An 18,689-nucleotide genomic window follows, 5' to 3' on the forward strand; every position below is an offset into this window, starting at 1 on the left:
TAAATATAATTTTCCATTTTAAGTTTGTACGCCACGTCACAACTCACAAATGTATGGCGGCGCCAAAAATTCACGCCAAAGTGGCCTATGTTGTGTGTGGGCCCTGTGATCCTCGAAGAAGAAACGAACTTCACATCCAAACCGTCCAATATCCATATGCCATTTAAACTCCATCCTACCGTCGATTTCCTCCTCGCAAAAAACTGCTTCCACGTCAGCTGACAAAAGTCTCCTACGTGGCTTTTAACTGGTTTTAAATTCCGGATTTGACGTCCGAAGTATAAATACTCGGAGAAGGACTTAAGTTTATTTTATTACAAATTTAAATATTAAGAAAAAAGTGAAAGGAATACGAAACGAAGTCGAAAAAAAAAAAAAAAAAAGAGTTATCTACGGAGCTGAGAGGCGACAGTGAGACAGTAGAACTCCGACGACTTTCTGTTCGACGCTCGAATCGATTACCGAAGCTCTGAAATTCAGTGAGTTTTAGCTCCTTAGACTTGTACTCTTCTCTTATAGGGCTTTTCCATTTCTTGCAATTCCGCAATTTTGGGGGTTTGTTGCTGTGGAATGCTCTGGATTTGTAGGATTAGGGTTTCGGATGGTCCTGTGCTGATTTTGTTCTTTCTTTTTGTTTTTTTTGGGTGAATTTAGTGTGTTTTGTTTCTTCGGAGCTGTTTTTGTTAATCTCTTTTAGCTCTCTGTGCGGGAGTGCTCGTTTTACTACTGATCTATTATGAAATTATGGCCGAATTCTTTGTGTTCATTTTAATTGGTTTTTCTCAGGTTCAAATGCAGAGTTTTTTTTGTGGGTTGAATGTCATGCATGATGCATCTTATATACTTCCACTGTTGATAATTCTTTGTTGAATTGAGGATTTTAAGTAGTGATGCTATTGCCGCTTATGGTGTTCTCTTTTCTAGCGATCCTTCTGAATGATATTGTTTTTATTTATTTGCTTCGAGTTTGTGTTACTGTCTTTTCTTAAATTTTGCTTTTCTGAAGGATTTCAAAGGATTCCGAATGGCAATTGATTTGAACTGATACCTTTAATTTTTATGTTCAGATTTGAAGTGAATTCTTTGTTGTGCTTAAGTTAAAGTTGTATGGAAGTAAAGATGAATCCAGATCTTGTTTTCATCCACAAAAAAATTTAGGTTAAATTACCAATTTTATTCCTATGGTTCTAAAAGTTTAGGGTGGTGATCCAAGTAGAATCTTGAAACATTGGAAGTATGTAATTGCTATATTCTAACTTATCACTTTGTCAGTCACAGAATTCAAATACAGTCTAATATTGTTTTTCATAAATAAACTCACTGCATAGAAGTCCATTGAATTCATTTGATTTAGTGAATCTAAAATCAAGAAACTTGAATCCAGATAATATTTCAAACAAACCCTTTAAGGTTTGGTTCTACTACCTCACAAGTCATTCTTTAACCATATTTTATTCATCTATAAGCCCACCATTTTTCCTCTGTTTTCTTACTCAGGTTCTAAATCCTAATACATCCTAATACAGTCTAGTAACTCCATTTGACACCAGCTCATTGTCATAAAATAGAAAATAGAGAATGTGTCATCATTTCCATTATGATTACGACTTACAAGGAGAATGATTTATGAGATTTGATCGAATTATTGTTACCAAATTGAAACCTAAAAGCATTGAAAACTTTAAAACAGTAGGGACCAAATTTAGCAATTTAACCGTAATTTTTTTCCAAAAAGGGTTGGTTAGATTCAACTTAAAAAATTCTATTGTTTTTTATAAGAGAAAAAGAAATCTATTGTCGCATCAGCCCAAAAAGAAATCTATTGTCGCATTAACCCTTAGGAAGTTATCAATTACTGTAAGAGTATTGTAGTAAAATGCTTTTATTTCCAAGAAGTTTTCATTTCATTCATAGCAAACTGTCTCATTCCAAAGGAAATTTGAATCTTAAATTATTCATGGTTTAGAATTTGTGAACATCATAACTTAGCATCCTCATCTATCGTCAAGCATTCCCCACAGCAAATGTTCATTTTTTATCAGTATGTACAGTTGAGGCATTGAGTACCTTAAGGATTGTGATATTCTCCTGCAGAGCCAATAAATTTGAACACTTTCTTTTGAAGTAGTCCCCCTACAAACAAAAATACTGATATGCTATTTATTGTTACTCCAAATCACTAGAGTAGTAGCATTAGTACGGATTTATAATTTAGTTTACTTTCCATATAATGTGTGTATTTAACATTCATATTGAATGGTTGTGTACTTTTATATTTTGTGTAGTTTTATTCATGTGACTAGACAAAGATGTGCACGTGAGGAGATTGCGGTTTTCTGTAGATTAATTTGAGGTATATCAATCATGGGTCAAGAAGATGCAACAAATAATACCTTTGAGAATACAAAAAATGAAGCCAGTGGTGGAGATTTAAAAACAAATACCATTGAGACCGTGGAAAATGGAAACAATAAAGGAGATAAAATGAAAAATAACGTTGAGACAGTGGACAATGAAACCACTGAAGAAGATAAAATGACAAATACCACTGAAACTGTGACAAATGGAATCAGTGAACTGGAAAAAATCAACGAGACTGTGCCTAATGGGTTGGAGAATGGAGTGAAAGAACCGGAAATTGAGCAGTGTACTGATGAGAAGGCAGAGGCCACTAAAATGGAAGAGAAACCTAAGATCAAGGAAGATGAGGAAAGCAATGAAGAAACTGTGAAGGAGGAAAAGGAGGAAGATGTGCTTCCAAATGACAAGAAGATTGAAGAAAATGTGGATATCAAAGATGAAGAAAATGTGGATGTCAAAGATGTAGAGGATGCCAAGGATGAAGAAATTGAGGCCAAGGACGAAGAAATTGAGGATGCCAAGGATGAAGAGGTCGAGGTCTTCGAGGATGCCAAGGATGAAGAAATTGAGGATGCCAAGGATGAAGAAATTGAGGATGCCAAGGATGAAGAAATTGAGGATGCCAAGGATGAAGAAATTGAGGATGCCAAGGATGAAGAAGTTGAGGATGCCAAGGACGAAGAAGTTGAGGATGCTAAAGATGAAGAAATTGAGGAAGCCAAGGACGAAGAAATTGAGGATGCCAAGGAAGAAGAAATTGAGGATGCCAAGGACAAAGAAATTGAGGATGCCAAAGATGAGGAAAATGAAGAAGAAAAAGAGGATGCTAAAGATAAGGTAGAGAAGGTTGACAGCCATATGGAAGAGGATGACAAGGAATTGAAGGATGAAGATCCCAAGGAAGGGAAAACAAAGAAAGCAAGAAAGAGAAGGGGTGCGGTTAAATCAAAAGGAAAGAATGAAGAGGATGAAAAGGATGAGGTAGAGATAAAGACTCCCATTATTGATCGCCCTGTTCGTGAGCGAAAATCAGTTGAAAGGTTGGTGGCATCTATAGAAAGATGTGTTGTGAAGGAATTCCATATCGAAAAGGTATTATATTTCATTTGGCCTTCCTGGAGAGTTTGGTATATTTTTAGGGCATTGATTCTATTTCTTTTTGTTGAAAATTTCAGGGCCGTGGTACTCCACTTAAAGATATACCCAATGGTATGATATGCATCCTATAATCATCTTACAGTTTGTTGTTGTGCATCCCATTTTTCTTTTATATTATTCCCTCCTACACGTTTATGGTGGATTATTGTATACTATGGTTTTGACATGTCCTTTATTTGTTGCTCAGATTCCTTCGAAGAATAATTTGTTAATGTGTTGTCTTTAATATATTCATTATCCTTTAATCTACCATTTTAAAGTATGTGCATAATTTCATTTTTCATGCCTTGGATTGTTTTCTGACATAGCAGCTGAAGTAATGAAGTAGTATAAAATTTCCTGTTTCAAGCCATTTTTTATTTTGTTTCCCACATATACTTCTGAGTTATGCATAGCCTAATAATATATATATATATATGTATATATGATAAATGAACTCTGAAAAAGGAGGGCTTTTGTTTTAGTGGCATTCAAACTCTCAAGGAAGAAGGCTGATGACATCTTCAGGCTGCTTCATTCAATTCTATTTGGAAGGAGAGGAAAGGTACTTATGACTAAGTGGTTTTCTCGTAGGTTAATCATCTTGTCCTTTGATGAATGATTCCTGAATTTACACATCCATATTGCGAAGTGATAACAAGCAGTACCGTTTGGTGTTTCTGATGTTCTGGTTTATGACTTGGAATGTAGTCATGGAGTATTTGCATCTAACATCTGTTTCTTTCTTTTGTCTACCCTTTCCTCCAGGCATTTCAGATTAAGAGCAACATATCCAGGTTTTCAGGTTTTGTGTGGCATGGAGATGAGGTAAAATATTGTATGTGGTGCCTACCAATATGAAATGTTTCTATCTGGAAGTAATTAGTAATTATCGGGAGGATTACAAATTTTTAGCAGAAGTTTCAATTTCTCAGACTTTGTTGTTTCACATGTAGCCTGTCTATCATATGGTAGTGAAGGCACTATCTTGCTGAGATTTTATCATGCAAGTTCCATTCTTTGCAGGAAAAACAAAAGAATAAAGTCAAAGAAAAATTTGACAAGTGTCATAAAGAGAAATTATTGGAATTGTGTGATGTGCTTGACATTCCTGATGTGAAGGCTACCACAAGAAAGGTCTGTTTGATACTCTATTTTGCTGTACTGGCATTCCTAGGTCTGCATTTGGGACAGATCATTCTTAAAAGTGCATTGATAATGAAAGTGAAAGGTTCACATCTAAATTATATTTTATTTCGCTGAAAAAGTTGATCTTATATTTCCTCTAATTGTAACAATCAATCATTGGGACTTTTATCAAATTTTGCATCCTTATAACGAGGACTGATTTCAAATTGGGTCCATTGTTTGCCAATATCATATCCTTATTGTTCATGCACTGAACTTTCTTTCCATAAGTAGCCTTTTAATAATTTATCTGCTATGCTAGGATTTTTTTTCCTGTAAGATTCATGCTGTAAAAGACGATTGTCTTTAAGAAAAAGTGATATCCACCAACGTTGATATTGAATATAATGTTATAGGAGTAATTAGTTGTTTAAGACGGCATTCATAGTTCTTTTTCCCTTTTTGTGTGTGTGTGTGGTGGGGGATGTTAAAAATTAATCTTAAGAGACCTGTGCTTTGTGATCGCATGTCTATACTTAGGCATGGTGGCCTAGGACTTTTGTAATTATCCATTAGGTCTTATTGTCATGTAATGGAAGCCTGTTTTGTATTGTTAGATTATTCATGTTCTGCTGTTTTTTGTTTGCCCTTGTATTCTTTCACTATCAGTGGAAGCTCAATCTCTTATTAAAAAAAATAATAGTAACTTGTCCGTAATTTATTTAATAAGAAAGAACAGTGTTGTTTTGAACATACGCTGTCCATGAAAATAAATAGAAGAAAAAGAAAGTGGATGAGGAAGAGGAATGACTTTTAGCTAACCCAACAATGCTTTCATGGATTCTTTTTCCAATGTGTATATTCTAGAATTAATAAAAGTAAGTATTTTCTTGTGTCGTTGTTAGAAGGAAAGATTATGTTAGCATGGTTCTTAGAAATGGTATTTTGATAAGAAGGGGATGTTGGGGAGATTTTAACATTGAAACTTGAAGGTTTGGTTTTTCTTTTTCCAAAAGAAAACATATATATTGTCTGGGTGTTTGGGGTGGATATGGTGCGTAACAAGGATTTCACCCTCTATGTTGGAGATTTTGATGAACTCCCTTTCGTGATAAAGGAAGAGTCTTGTGGCATGCTTGCTTTTTTTCTATTTTATGGGAAGTGCCTCTCTGGATGAATTGTAGAAAATTTAGTGGGTTGGAGAATCTTCGAGTGTGTGAGGTTGTGAGTTAATGTGTCCTTATGATAGACCATCTATGAATCGTTCTTTTTTGTAATCATCAGTTTAGGATTATTCTTTTGGATTGGAATCCATTCTTGTAATTTGTTGAAGACTCCTTTTGTGAGCCTGTTTTTCTTTTTGTATACCCTTATTTTTCCTTTTATTTTTTTCTCATTGAAAACTTGGGTTTTTATTAAGAACATATATATAGTTTTTCATTGCTCGAGTTTGATGTTATTTCTTTGTCTTGATTCAGGAAGATGTTATTGGCAAGCTCATAGAATTTTTAATGGCTCCTCATGCTACAAGTACTGTTCTCCTTGCAGAAATAGAAAAGGTTATTTTACCCCTCCTGATTGCAAACAAGCTCAATCTTCCCAATCAAATGCTTCCTTTATATTTACCCAAAATCTGGATCTAGTTTCTTAAATTTTGATGTTGTTAATTACAGTCAAGCAAGGGTAAAAAGCGTAAACGGACTGTAAAAGGAGGAATATCAACTCCTGGAGACAATAGTTCAAAACAGTCGGCAAAGGTGGCACTCTTTTCTCTCTGGGAGTATAATTGGTGAATTCTAGGCCTTGTTTATACCCATCTTAATTCACACCTTGAATGTTTTTTTATCTTTGAATTCTCCTGTTATGTCTTTATGTTCCGTACTAGTTAGGTAGCTCAAGTATAAATGAGATGGTATCTTCTGTTTTCAGCCTTCAGATGCCTGAGGAAGTTGCTGAGTTATGTTGGTCTTCATGATAAGATATTTTCTTATTTCTTTTCTTTTGATTTTTGAAAGAAAATCATTTGTTTTGAATACTTACCCTACTCGCCCTGTATCTCAAAATTTAGGAAAATTATTTCCGTTAATGTAGTATCTGGTCACGAATGCTTGAAATTCTTCCCTTGGTTTGATTCTCTTGGATTGGGGGGAGCCCCTTGTTAATTCCCTTTTGTAATTTCAGTTTTTCATCAAAGAAAAAAAATGAATGTTTGAAATTCTGTATTTTAGGAAGTGTTTGATGCATTTATTGGAAAGCCTTTGAATTGAGCCCTCTTTATCACTTCCTGCCAGTGACGCCCTTGTCTTCATGATTCGGAGAAAAGGATTTTGTGTGTTTGACATGCCTTTTAAAGTGCTTAAGGAAGACAAAAGCGTATTTTTAATGCTTGGTAGCGTTCGACTACTTTTTTCTTTTTGGATAGGGAACAGTTTCGTTGGATAAAAATGGGTAGTGTTGGTAAAATTTTAAAGAATTCATTTAACCAATTTAAAATTTTCAATAATTAAAATAGTTTGAGAAATTCTAGTAACAGAAACAAAAACTTTATCTATAGTGCTTTTAGATGAAGTTTTGAATTAATTTTCTTCTCCCTTATTGGGCCACCTGTTCAAGGACAAAAGGATTCTTTGGACCAACACTGCTCGGGCTTTCTTGTGACCACTTTGAAGGATCAGAATGCTCTGATCTTCGAGAAATAAGATCCAAAATTTTGACATCTTTGAATCCACTACCCTTTAGCTCTTATGTGGAGTTGCCACCTTGTTGTAACTATAGTTATGTACTTTCATAGTATAAGTTCCAAAGTTAAAGATTTATAGATCATTCAAGCTTGTTTTAGATTCTGGTTCGGAATTGAAGCAATAACAGGATAGTCAATCAAGTGGTATCAATTCTCTAGCCCGACCTTGTCTGTTGTCATGGTCCTTGTGGCTGGCCTTGATTTGAAGCTATATCCACATATTGGTTTCTCACTTCTCTTTGATTTTTTTTTTTTTTTTTTTTTTTTTTTGATGATTTGGCATCTTTTTAACCTTGCCTATTTGATGTGCTCAAAGGATTTGTCAATAAAGGTATTTTTTTCTTTAGAATACTGTTTCTGTGGCTATACCTTGGGGAGAAACAACAGTTATTTACTTACTGTGGCATCCCTTTAACTTTACCTATCCACGTATTAGTTCCCTCATTTCTCTCTGTGGAGAATTCAATGTTATTACTTTTCTTTGGATGTCACTTCCTCTTGTTATTTATCCTTCTTAAGACTTAATGATAAGGATTCCTTGCCTCCAGTGCGTTCTACACGTGCTAGAAGGAAGTCTGGCAAGTGGATCAAGTCGAGCTAGTTTTATGGGGGTGTGGGTCTCACTTTGTATTAGCATAAAAAGTAGATGGGCATACAATGGGTCTCTCTGAATGAATAAAGAGTGCACCTCTGAAGAAAAACAGGGGAGAGTACTTGGTCTCTTGTAGTGCTTGGAGTGCTGTATTTTAATCTATTGTTTATATTAACTACTTATTTCATTTTATTTCTGGGTTGACTCTAGAGTCGTAGAAAAAGAGGAAATACTGCAAGATCTGAGATGACAAGAGATACAAGTGATGAAGATGGTGAGTCAGAAGAAGAGAAGGAAGCAGAAGAAGAAAATGACAAGGAAAATGAGAATGGAACCACAGAAAAATCTGATGATGAAATGTCCGAGCAGCCAGAAAGTGAAGATATCAATGACCCAACTGATGAGTCTGAGGAGGAAAAACCCAGAGCAAGTTCAAAACGTTCATCTAGAAAGAGGGGATCTGTAGGAAAAGCAAGAAGCAAGAAAGTTACAAGTTCCAATAAATCCGATTCAGCAAAATCAACATCGAAGAGGTCATCAGCAAGTCGTGCTAAGATTGATGACAGTGATAGTCCTAAGGTATTCTCTAGGAAGAAGAATAGCGAAAAAGTAAGCAAGGCCTCAACTCCACCAAAATCTGCTGCCAAGGAGAAGCCTGGTACCTGTCATATCTCTTTCAACTTGTTTGTTATGTTTTGTTCGTCTTCTTGTTCTATTCTTTTCTTGCTTGGGACATAAAAATAAAAATTTGTGTGCTTTTCATTATTAATCTTCTGAGCTCCAATTTTCTGGTATTACTTTAATCTGTTTGGGACCCTAAGGGATGACGGACACTGTGTTCTTTTTCTGCGTTATTTACGCCATTGGTGTATGTTTTAGGGAAGAAGATTACGAAAGGGAAGGACAAGACCAAGGAAGAGAAAACAAGGCCAAGCGATGATGTGCTTAGGGATGCAATATGTGAAATTCTTAAAGTAGTCGACTTCACTACGGTAAGTGTCACTGTATTCATACTGGCTACTTAAAGTTTAGTTGGCAAGCTTACTTCAATACTTGATATTTTAGCTGTAATTGAGCATGATTTTCTGGCTGTTGGAGATTCATGCGTTTCTGGTGGTTTTTAGAACTGCTATCATGCGTTTACAAGCATTAACTGTCACTTGATCTTCCCTTCTCATGTGGACATTTGTGATTAAATAAATGCATATCTGAGCTATTAGATTCTTTCTTGTGTTAGTGCAAAATATTATGACTTTTAACAGCTGCCTGTTCACTGGTTCAAGTGTAAAGCCAATACAAAAGATGGTTGGTAAGGCAATGGTTGCGGTTCTAGAAATTGTTGGCTTTGAAGGATGAATGATTTAGAGTTACGGAGAAAGACAAATAAACTGAGGATGGATTAACATAAGAGTTTCTGTTTTCGCTAGCCTTAGTTTCTAAAAATCTCCGTGTCTAAGGAATATTATGTTTTGTGCTTGGTTCTGATAGTAAATGTTAGCCACATTCTGTAATCACAAAATAACGCGTAGCTCGTTTTTCGATTATGCAGGCCACCTTCACCGACATTCTAAAGCAACTTGGTATGTTTCTTATCTACTTGGATATTTTGTGGTTTGTTGAACTTATCCTTTATACAAGATGTCTTGAGTATTGTATTTCTTGATCACCACCATTTGAGATATCTTCAAATAAACAGAAGAAATTGTTGTATGTTCCATTGATTCATGAAAAATATAGAGATCATTGAATCAATTGATCTGATTTTATAACTTGTTTGAGATTTACCCTTTTCAACGTAGTACAATTTGGAAGAAAGAAAATAGAACACCTATCAAGTGTTCTTATAGAGTATTCCATATTGAACACCATTTTCAAACATGTCCCTTCTGATCTGCTTGTGATTTCTCAGCTGGGCAATTCAAGATGGATCTCACCGCACAAAAGTCATCGATAAAACTTATGATCCAAGAAGAGCTCACGAAACTAGCAGATGAAGCAGAAGACGAAGAGGACGGCGAAGGCGATGCCGATGCCGAGAAGGATGTAAAACAGGCCGCTCAAGAGGTGGAAACTTGAGTTGCCAAGAGTTGGCCCTGGGATTTGTCTAACAACATATATGAACGCCCTCAAAATCAGTGAGTCTGTTGTAAAGGTGGATGTAATTTATTTGTCCGTGTCAACCATGTTTACTTCTAATGAGAGATTAGTATTTTAATTAGAAACGAGATTAGCTGTTGCTCATAGTTGCAAATATTGCAGTTTCTTTATACTGACTTATAAATACTGTTGGGAATAATTCCATGGATATATTCACTGACCATTAAGGAATTTTTCGACTTCAGGTTTAGACCTTGTGACATTATATATATACTATATACATAGTATCTACTATTAGGCTGGATGCATAGTATGTCAACGGTTCATGCATGCACACATGAACTCATTAGGTGAGCTTATTAACGTACCTTTAGACCTGATTTTAGATTGGTGCACGCTCATGCGGCTGAAAATCAATGGAAAAGAAGGATAGCAAATAATGTCAAGGTGTACGCACTTCAACATCCATGATCATACAGCGGCATTAAAAATTATGGGATAATGAGATGATGTACATAATGCTTATTATGTCGTAAATTTTTCACAAGACAATGGTATTTCGCTCGTGTTTATCATATATAGTACATCATGGTGTCTCTAACAAGATCATATCAACATAGAAGTAAGTACTTGCATCACATAGTTAATTCATATATCATAATGTAAAGAATAACGGTCAATAAAGTTATAGGATACCTGTACTCAATAAAATGTATTCGACGGTTCATATTAAAATCTAATATTAAATTAATGAGACTAAAAGTTGAACCCCATTTAATATTATTAATTTGTTCAAATAACATTTTTAAAAATATTTAAAAAGGAATGATAAAAGGAGTGAAAAAGACAAAAATACCCACTTAAAAGGTAATGGAGCACTTCATTTGTGACCAATTGAAGGGAGGACAGCAAAAAGAAAAAATATTGAAAGTGGTGGTGGGGACCACCCATATCTTTAAAAAATTAATATTAATAAAACAAATATATATATATATATATATATATATATATATATATATATATATATATATATATATATATATTTGTAGCTTTATTTAAATATAAATTAATATGTTTTTTCTGTAATATAAAAATATCAAAATATAAAAAATATGCCAACTTTATTGGTAACAAAATTCATATACTTTCAATTTAAATAAATAAGATATTAAAAGTATATTAATGAGAAATCAATTAACGAACATTCATGATAATAAAATAACGAGTTCGTTCCCCTAGCTTCGTTTCTCAGTGTTGATGCTGACCCAACAAAGTTCGTTCCCCTAGCTTCGTTTCTCAGTGTCGATGCTGACCCAACAAAGTTCGTTCCCCTAGCTTCATCTCTCAGTGTCGATGTCGACCCAACAAAGTTCGTTCTCCTAGCTTCGTCTCTCAGTGTCGATGTCGACCCAACAAAGTTCGTTCTCCTAGCTTCGTCTCTCAGTGTCGATGTCGACCCAACAAAGTTCGTTCCCCTAGCTTCGTCTCTCAGTGTCAATGTCGACCCAACAAAGTTCGTTCTCCTAGCTTCGTCTCTCAGTGTCGATGTCGACCTAACAAAGTTCGTTCTCCTAACTTCGTCACTTAGTGTCGATGTTGACCTAACAAAGTACAATTAATGTTCTTTTTCGAGAGGAACAATTTTGTGCCTAACTCCACTCACTGCGTAAATGGATAAAAGAAGACCCTCAAAGAATTCGGTACATAATTGTGGGCTCGAACAATTTATTCGGGAGCAAATATGTTTATAAAGTATAAAAATTAAAAAGAAATACTAAATTAAAAATATGTATTAATTTTTTTATGAGAAATTAAAATTATTGCTTAGAAATTTCAAAACAAATTTCGATTCTAATCATGGAGTGTTTACGGCCTAATTGGTTGAAACTTTACAACTATCCAACTTCTACAAAAATCAGATTTCGATTTCCCATATTCCTTCATCACCAAGAACGCATCAAAATCCCAAATCTCCTTCCATGGCGGACTCCGACAACGACTCTGCCGGCGGCAACCACAAATCACCGTCTCCGCGGGAGCACGACAGACTCCTCCCGATCGCGAACGTCGGCCGGATTATGAAAAAGGCCCTCCCAGGGAACGCGAAAATCTCGAAGGAAGCCAAAGAGACCGTCCAAGAATGCGTCTCGGAGTTTATCAGTTTCATCACAGGCGAGGCCTCCGACAAGTGCCATAAGGAGAAGCGAAAGACGATCAACGGCGACGATTTACTTTGGGCCATGGCGACGTTAGGGTTCGAAGATTACGTCGATCCTCTCAAGGTTTACCTCCAGCGCTTTCGAGAAATTGAAGGCGAGAAGACTACGCTCGCCTCGCGCGACGGCGGTAGTGGTAGCGCTGCCGCTTCTACAGCTGCGAATAGTGCGTATTTTGACGGCGGCGCTGAATTTGGTGGTGGGATGGGAACGATGATGACGATGAATATGCCTCCAAATGTTTATGGTTCTAATGGGCCGCGTTGGGATGGGCCTGCGTTTAATTCTACGGGTCGGCCCAACTAGATGGCTAGCTTAGCCCATTGGATTTGATTGGGCCCGGCCCAATAAATAGTACATGGGCCACCATCACCATCCAGGCGACTGCATCTCAGCCATCCAAATATATTTGACTTAGACAAATAATATGAGGTAAAGTATTTCATAAAATGTATTTAAATTCATAATTATAGAATTTAAATAAACTTAAATTATTATTATGGCTTGTTTATATTTTTCTTAGAGGCCAATTTGGTAGCTATCCATCCATAATTAGAGACTTATTTAAATATTAAAATTTTCATTTAATTAATTTTTTTTATACAATTATATTAATTTAAACTATGTCATAGATTTAATGTCTCGATCTTTCTTTATATTATAAAAAGTATGATAAAATATATAGATATTTGTTAAAGTCGAGAATTTAATATTTGATTGTCGTCTATATTTAAAATCTTATTTGTCGGATTATTTATTTATTTATTTATTTTAATAAAAGTGAGAAATGAGTAAAGGGGAAGGGGTTGATTGATGGAGACGCAGCCAATCATGGGTGACGCTGCCACGTTGGTAGATAGTTCTCTTATCCATTTTGGGATAACTCATGCCAGGTTGGAAATTTCATACTCTTAATTACAACTTTATTAATATGATTAATTAATGCTTAAACTAAATCAAATTATAATGAGAAGACCCGTCCGAATTATAAGAGTTGGGTTGAGTTTAGTTTTACGAACAGATGAGTTCAGGTGGGTTCTAGGTTTAAGGGGCGTCTAGTCGGGTTAACCCAACTTGACCCAACACTTCTAAAGTACATACGCCCAGGCCTAACCCACCAACTGCATACCTCCATCTAATGACATCCATTCGTGTCTCGTGATTCGACACCACACTCGTCGCTCACTGGTCACTAGCCTCCATCCATGTATAGTGATCTGATTCCACGTTAGTTAGTTGCTGGCCTTTATTTGTTTTCTAATGCTAGCCTCATCATTATCAGTGTTGTCGTATAGCTAGCATCTATTCGTCTCATCCGTCATCGTCCATGTTGGCATCATTGCATGGTCGTCCAACCTCTATCCATTGTCATCCATGCCAATTGCCACGCCAATTGTCTAGTTGTCCACTCGTGAGGAACAACACTCGGCTTCTAACTTTGCCTGGATTTATCTCGTACCAAACATGGTCACTCCTCTAAAGCATTTGTCGCAGTGGCAATAACGCGCGGTAATTAAACAATGAGTTATTGAATGAAACCATTTTATGATCTCTTTGATCTGTTATTGATCTTTGAAGTTAACCAACAACCCAACCCTAACTCAACTTGAAAAGAGAGGGTTGAGTTGTGAAACAAGGTTAGATCGAGTTACCCATCCAACCAACTCGAACTTTTAGGTTTTACGTACACCCCTAGTATATTTTGGTAATTTTTATTCATAAAAATCTTTTTTATAATAATTTTTATTTTCTGAAGAATACATTTAAACTTTTAGTTAAATTTTAAAAACAAAAATAAGATTTTGAAAACTACTTTATTTTTAATTTTCAAATTTTGAATTAAATTCTTTTTTTTAAAAAAAACATAACATAAATTATTTTCTCCTCTAAGAACGCTTCATAAAAATCACATTTCGATTTGATCGTTTTATTAATTTTTTTTTTTCTTTTTTCTGAGAATTACTTTTTCTTGATTTTTATTGACAAGTGGAGGGTAATAAAAGATCGTATATAGAATCACAAAACCAAAATTTGAAGTCTTAATCCGATTTCCCAATAAAAGATCGTTCAGAGTTACTTCTGTTCGTTAGATTTTTGTAATCGGTTCGTGTTCTTCATCTCGAATTCCCATGTTCAAATTGTTACAACCGCAACGGAAAATCGGTCTCGTTCTTGATCTTTCACTGAAAAATGCGACTATATTAGTTCCACTCCCCACCATCAGTATCATATGATTTCAAAGCCTCAATCCATTACTCCATTTCTGCAGATCAGTCGAAGAATTCTCGCGTTTCTCTTCTTTCCTCTCTCTTGTGATGGCTACGGTGGAGAGTGGGGGAGTGGTTTGCAGGTGCCGAGAAATGGGAAGCTGTTTTCCTGGAGAAGCTAGGTTTCAGGGGAAGCAGATAATCAAGAAGAATCTTTCGAGTTTTTCGACTATTCCATTCTTTAGGAATAGTTTTGTCGATAGACGGGGATTGACTGCGCGCAACAATCGCATTATCCGGTATAATTTTTTCTTTGGTGATTTTGTTGTGTTCGTTTCATAATGAGGGGAATTCTTATTAAGAAGCCCTTCCAGTTGATTTGGAGGGGTTGAGGGGAAGATTAGAAGTTTCTTGCTGTTATGATGATAAATGGGGGATTCTTTCAAATTTAATTACGGAAAGCTTGAAGTTCTTGTGTTCATCACTTGAATTCTTTCTTTGCGAGTCTTGAGATCGATTAGTTCTTCGTTGCTGCTGTTTGTCTCAGTTTCATTACAGATGTAGAATTTGTGCTTCGCGTTTTGTCTTTCTTGAAGACAGGGATTGAAATTCGTATGAGTGTGAAAAGTTCTTTATTCAATTCAAAGTTCTTTTCAAAATTTTCAAGATCTTGTGTTAGATAATCATAAGCCATCTCAAACTCTCTCTTTTGTTACTGATTCTAGAGGATATACAAGATTGTGCACTATTTAGACATTTGCATGTTTTATTTCTTGATACTGTAAGTTTTTTTATGTTTTGCTTCATAGTTCAAGTAGGTTCCATTATGTTAGTGGTTGCTTGACTAGAATGAACAATAATTTTTTATGATAAGTGACATTGTTGCTAAGAACATTGAAATTAAGAACATTGAAATTAAGAACATTGAACTTAAGAACATTGAAGTTAAGAACATTGAAGTTAAGAACATTGAAGCTAAGAACATTGAAGCTAAGAACATTGAAGCTAAGAACATTGAAGTTAAGAACATTGAAGTTAAGAACATTGAAGCTAAGAACATTGAAGCTAAGAACATTGAAGCTAAGAACATTGAAGCTAAGAACATTGAAGTTAAGAACATTGTTGGTAAGAACATTGTTGGTAAGAACATTGTTGGTAAGAACATTGTTGCTAAGAACATTGAAGCTAAGAACATTGAAGCTAAGAACATTGAAGCTAAGAACATTGAAGCTAAGAACATTGTTGCTAAGAACATTGCGATCAGCTCGTAGAAACTAGGATAGCTGTATAAGTAATTTTTAGTTGGGATCCTGTACTTCAATGGGTATCTCAATTCCTGTCACATTATCGATGGTGTTTTTTCAGAATGGAAGCCCGGGAGAAATCAAGATCAAAAATAGTGAATTCATCAAGACGCAACAAAGTCCCAGTGTTTATGATGCTGCCTGTCGATGTTTTTGAAACGGGTCCTTCTGGGAAAATGAGGATTCCTAGGTAAGCCCCTTGATACTCACTATCTCATCTGTTATGCTGTTATGTTGATTTGCAAAACAATATGAAGAAAAACATGAATATATTATGATCTGTTCTTGAGTTTCATGGGCCGATCTTCAAATTTTTATTCCAAACTTGTTGCTTCAGATTCAAGGCCATAAGAGCATCTCTGAATGCACTCAAGGTAGCTGGTGTACATGGAGTAGCAGTTGAGGTTTGGTGGGGAGTCGTAGAGCGTTTCTCTCCTTTGTCGTACGATTGGTTTCTTTATGAACACCTTTTCAAATTGATATCCGACTGTGGATTGAAATTGCATGCTGCCTTGTCGTTTCATTCGAACATGCGCTCGACATTTAGAGGACAAGAAGGTGTGAGTCTTCCACAGTGGATTCTGGAGGTTAGTTTGAATTGAAACGGCTTAGATTGTTGAATGAACTTTTACAATCTCAATGCTATGAAGATCAAATGATATCATACTATTCATTGGTGGCTTAGATTGGTGCTCACAACAGAGATATATACTATCAAGATCAAAAGGGAATGTCCAATGATGATTACCTTACTCTAGGAGTGGATAATTTTCCTCTCTTTTCTGGCCGAACTGCACTCGAGTGCTATGGTGACTTCATATTAAGCTTTGTTAACAAATTTGATCACTTAATTGGAGATTTGATAGAGGAAATAAGCATTGGTCTTGGCCCATCTGGAGAGCTTAGGTACTTTTATTGATATCTGAACTAGAATTTCAATGGTTTTGCTTGAGAGCTTAACCTTTTACAGGTACCCTGCACATCCTTTTGAAGATGGTAGATGGAGATTTCCCGGCATTGGCGAGTTTCAATGCTATGACAAATACATGTAAGTCAGAAGCTTTTCATTATAATCATGGCTTTCTTTCAATCCTCACTTTCAATTTTCATTTAGGATGGACGACTTGAAGATGGCCGCATGCCGAGTAGGCAAGCCTCAATGGGGCGAGCGAGGACCGCAGAATGCTGGTGGCTACAATAGCTCCCTCTCTGCTGCTCCTTTCTTCAAAGAGGGAGACGAAAACTTTCTCTCTGATTACGGACACTTTTTCCTTGTACGTATTAACGAACGAATGTTTTTTCGAACGCACGAAATTCAATCTGTTATTCGTAGCTTACATAGCAGAAAGTTGTTTGTAGGAATGGTATAGTGGTAGATTGATTCATCATGCAGATGCTATTCTTGAGAAGGCAGCTCAATTGTTGAAAAAGTATAAGAAAAACAATCTGCCTTCTGTTATATTAGTGGCTAAGCTTGGTGGTATATACTGGTGGTACAACACAGTATCTCATCCCGCAGAACTTACTGCTGGTTACTACAATACCGAAAGCAGGGACGGTTACGATCCTGTTACCTCGATGCTGTCCCGACATGGTGCAGCGTTACACATTCCGTAAGATTCTGCCCTCAAAATTGTTATACACATTCCTCTTAGATGGTTCATGTAGCTGAGTTTTTATTTGCAGCTGCTTAGAAATGGCGGACAGTGAAACACCAGCATCCTGTTTCTGCAGTCCAGAAAGATTACTCAAACAGATTGTGGGAACTTCAGAGCAAAACGTCATTCATTTGACCGGGAGGAACACGAACGAGCGGTTCGACAAGGTAAATGCAGGGAGTGTTGTGGTTCCCTTGTGTTCAAAATTGTGTGTTTTGATGAATTTTGTGTTGGTTGCAGGATGGATTCTGGCAAATTCATTACAATTGTTGCCGTCCACTAGCAGCAGTTGTTAAATCCTTCACGTTTTTCAGAATGAATGACAAGATTTTTAGGTTAGAAAACTGGAATAACTTTCTCCCTTTCATTAGAATGATGAGCACTGACCACTGACCTGTGACATAGTTTTAACCCCTTTACTTACTGTAAACACAACAACAATTGTTCATCACTATTAATATTCATTTGGATGTTCATTGTAGCACTTGTTTTCTACACCAATTCATTGCCACTCTCAGAACATAATTTATGATTTTTTTTTTATTAAAGAAAAAATTAAAATAAAATAAAACCCGACGATGAATCGTCAACAACAACAGTTTCTTTGATGACGTTGACTGTTTGATCTCTACCATCGTCTACTCCTACCCCTTCTTTCAGGTTCTTATTCAGCCCTTGATTCTGCCATTCGAGTTTAGAGCTTTCCATCGGTTAAAAAAAAAAAATTAATTTTTTTAGACGGATTAAGGGTATTAATGAAAATTTAAAATTTTTTAAGTTTTTATTTATTTATTTATTTTCCATTGGTTTATCCTTCTTTGAAGTAATCAATATTTTCCATCCCATCCTTTGACTTTGCCCTTTCTTTATTTACAATTACATTTACCAACTTATCCTTTATATCAATAAAATAATATAGTAAATAATAGAGTTTTAAACTTACTTATGGTCTTATACTTCTTTTTTTAATATATAAACTCATCAAAAATTAAATGAAATTATATAATATATCAAATAGTTAGAGACTTGTAAAAAGGGTCTCTTTCGAATCCCTTATAATTTTCAAACATGATTTAAATTATTGGATGATGAAAGTCTCATATCGTACCATTGTGGACAATATCATACCATTGTGGAGAGTCATGTTCATCTAACATGGTATCAGAGTCATGCCAATAGAATCCTCTAACGTCGAACAAAGGACTCCAAAAGACAAAGTCGAAGGCATAGTAAAAAATGACTAAGACTC

The 18,689-nt window shown here is 35.6% G+C and overlaps 2 protein-coding genes and 1 pseudogene across 2 annotated transcripts; all 3 read left to right on the forward strand.

Annotated features, from left to right (window-relative positions):
• Positions 1 to 321: 321 nt before the first annotated feature.
• On the forward strand, positions 322 to 10,305 carry LOC111800804 (DEK domain-containing chromatin-associated protein 3). Its single transcript, XM_023684656.2, has 12 exons — positions 322 to 479; positions 2,286 to 3,453; positions 3,537 to 3,570; positions 3,984 to 4,063; positions 4,267 to 4,326; positions 4,525 to 4,635; positions 6,105 to 6,185; positions 6,300 to 6,383; positions 8,169 to 8,616; positions 8,838 to 8,950; positions 9,508 to 9,538; positions 9,868 to 10,305. Exons 2-12 carry the CDS (start codon positions 2,365 to 2,367, stop codon positions 10,032 to 10,034), a joined length of 2,298 nt encoding a protein of 765 aa, XP_023540424.2. The 5' UTR covers positions 322 to 479; positions 2,286 to 2,364; the 3' UTR covers positions 10,035 to 10,305.
• Positions 10,306 to 11,930: 1,625 nt separating this feature from the next.
• Positions 11,931 to 12,577, forward strand: LOC111800868 (nuclear transcription factor Y subunit B-3 pseudogene; annotated as a pseudogene).
• Positions 12,562 to 17,924, forward strand: BAM4 (beta-amylase 4). The gene is made up of 10 exons (XM_023684678.2): positions 12,562 to 12,703; positions 14,541 to 14,777; positions 15,844 to 15,972; positions 16,120 to 16,369; positions 16,468 to 16,688; positions 16,753 to 16,830; positions 16,897 to 17,056; positions 17,142 to 17,395; positions 17,469 to 17,607; positions 17,681 to 17,924. Exons 1-10 carry the CDS (start codon positions 12,699 to 12,701, stop codon positions 17,831 to 17,833), a joined length of 1,626 nt encoding a protein of 541 aa, XP_023540446.1. The 5' UTR covers positions 12,562 to 12,698; the 3' UTR covers positions 17,834 to 17,924.
• Positions 17,925 to 18,689: the final 765 nt, after the last annotated feature.

This window comes from Cucurbita pepo, chromosome 8 (assembly GCF_057944985.1).
Source record: "Cucurbita pepo subsp. pepo isolate OVF chromosome 8, ASM5794498v1, whole genome shotgun sequence".
NCBI lineage: Eukaryota > Viridiplantae > Streptophyta > Magnoliopsida > Cucurbitales > Cucurbitaceae > Cucurbita > Cucurbita pepo.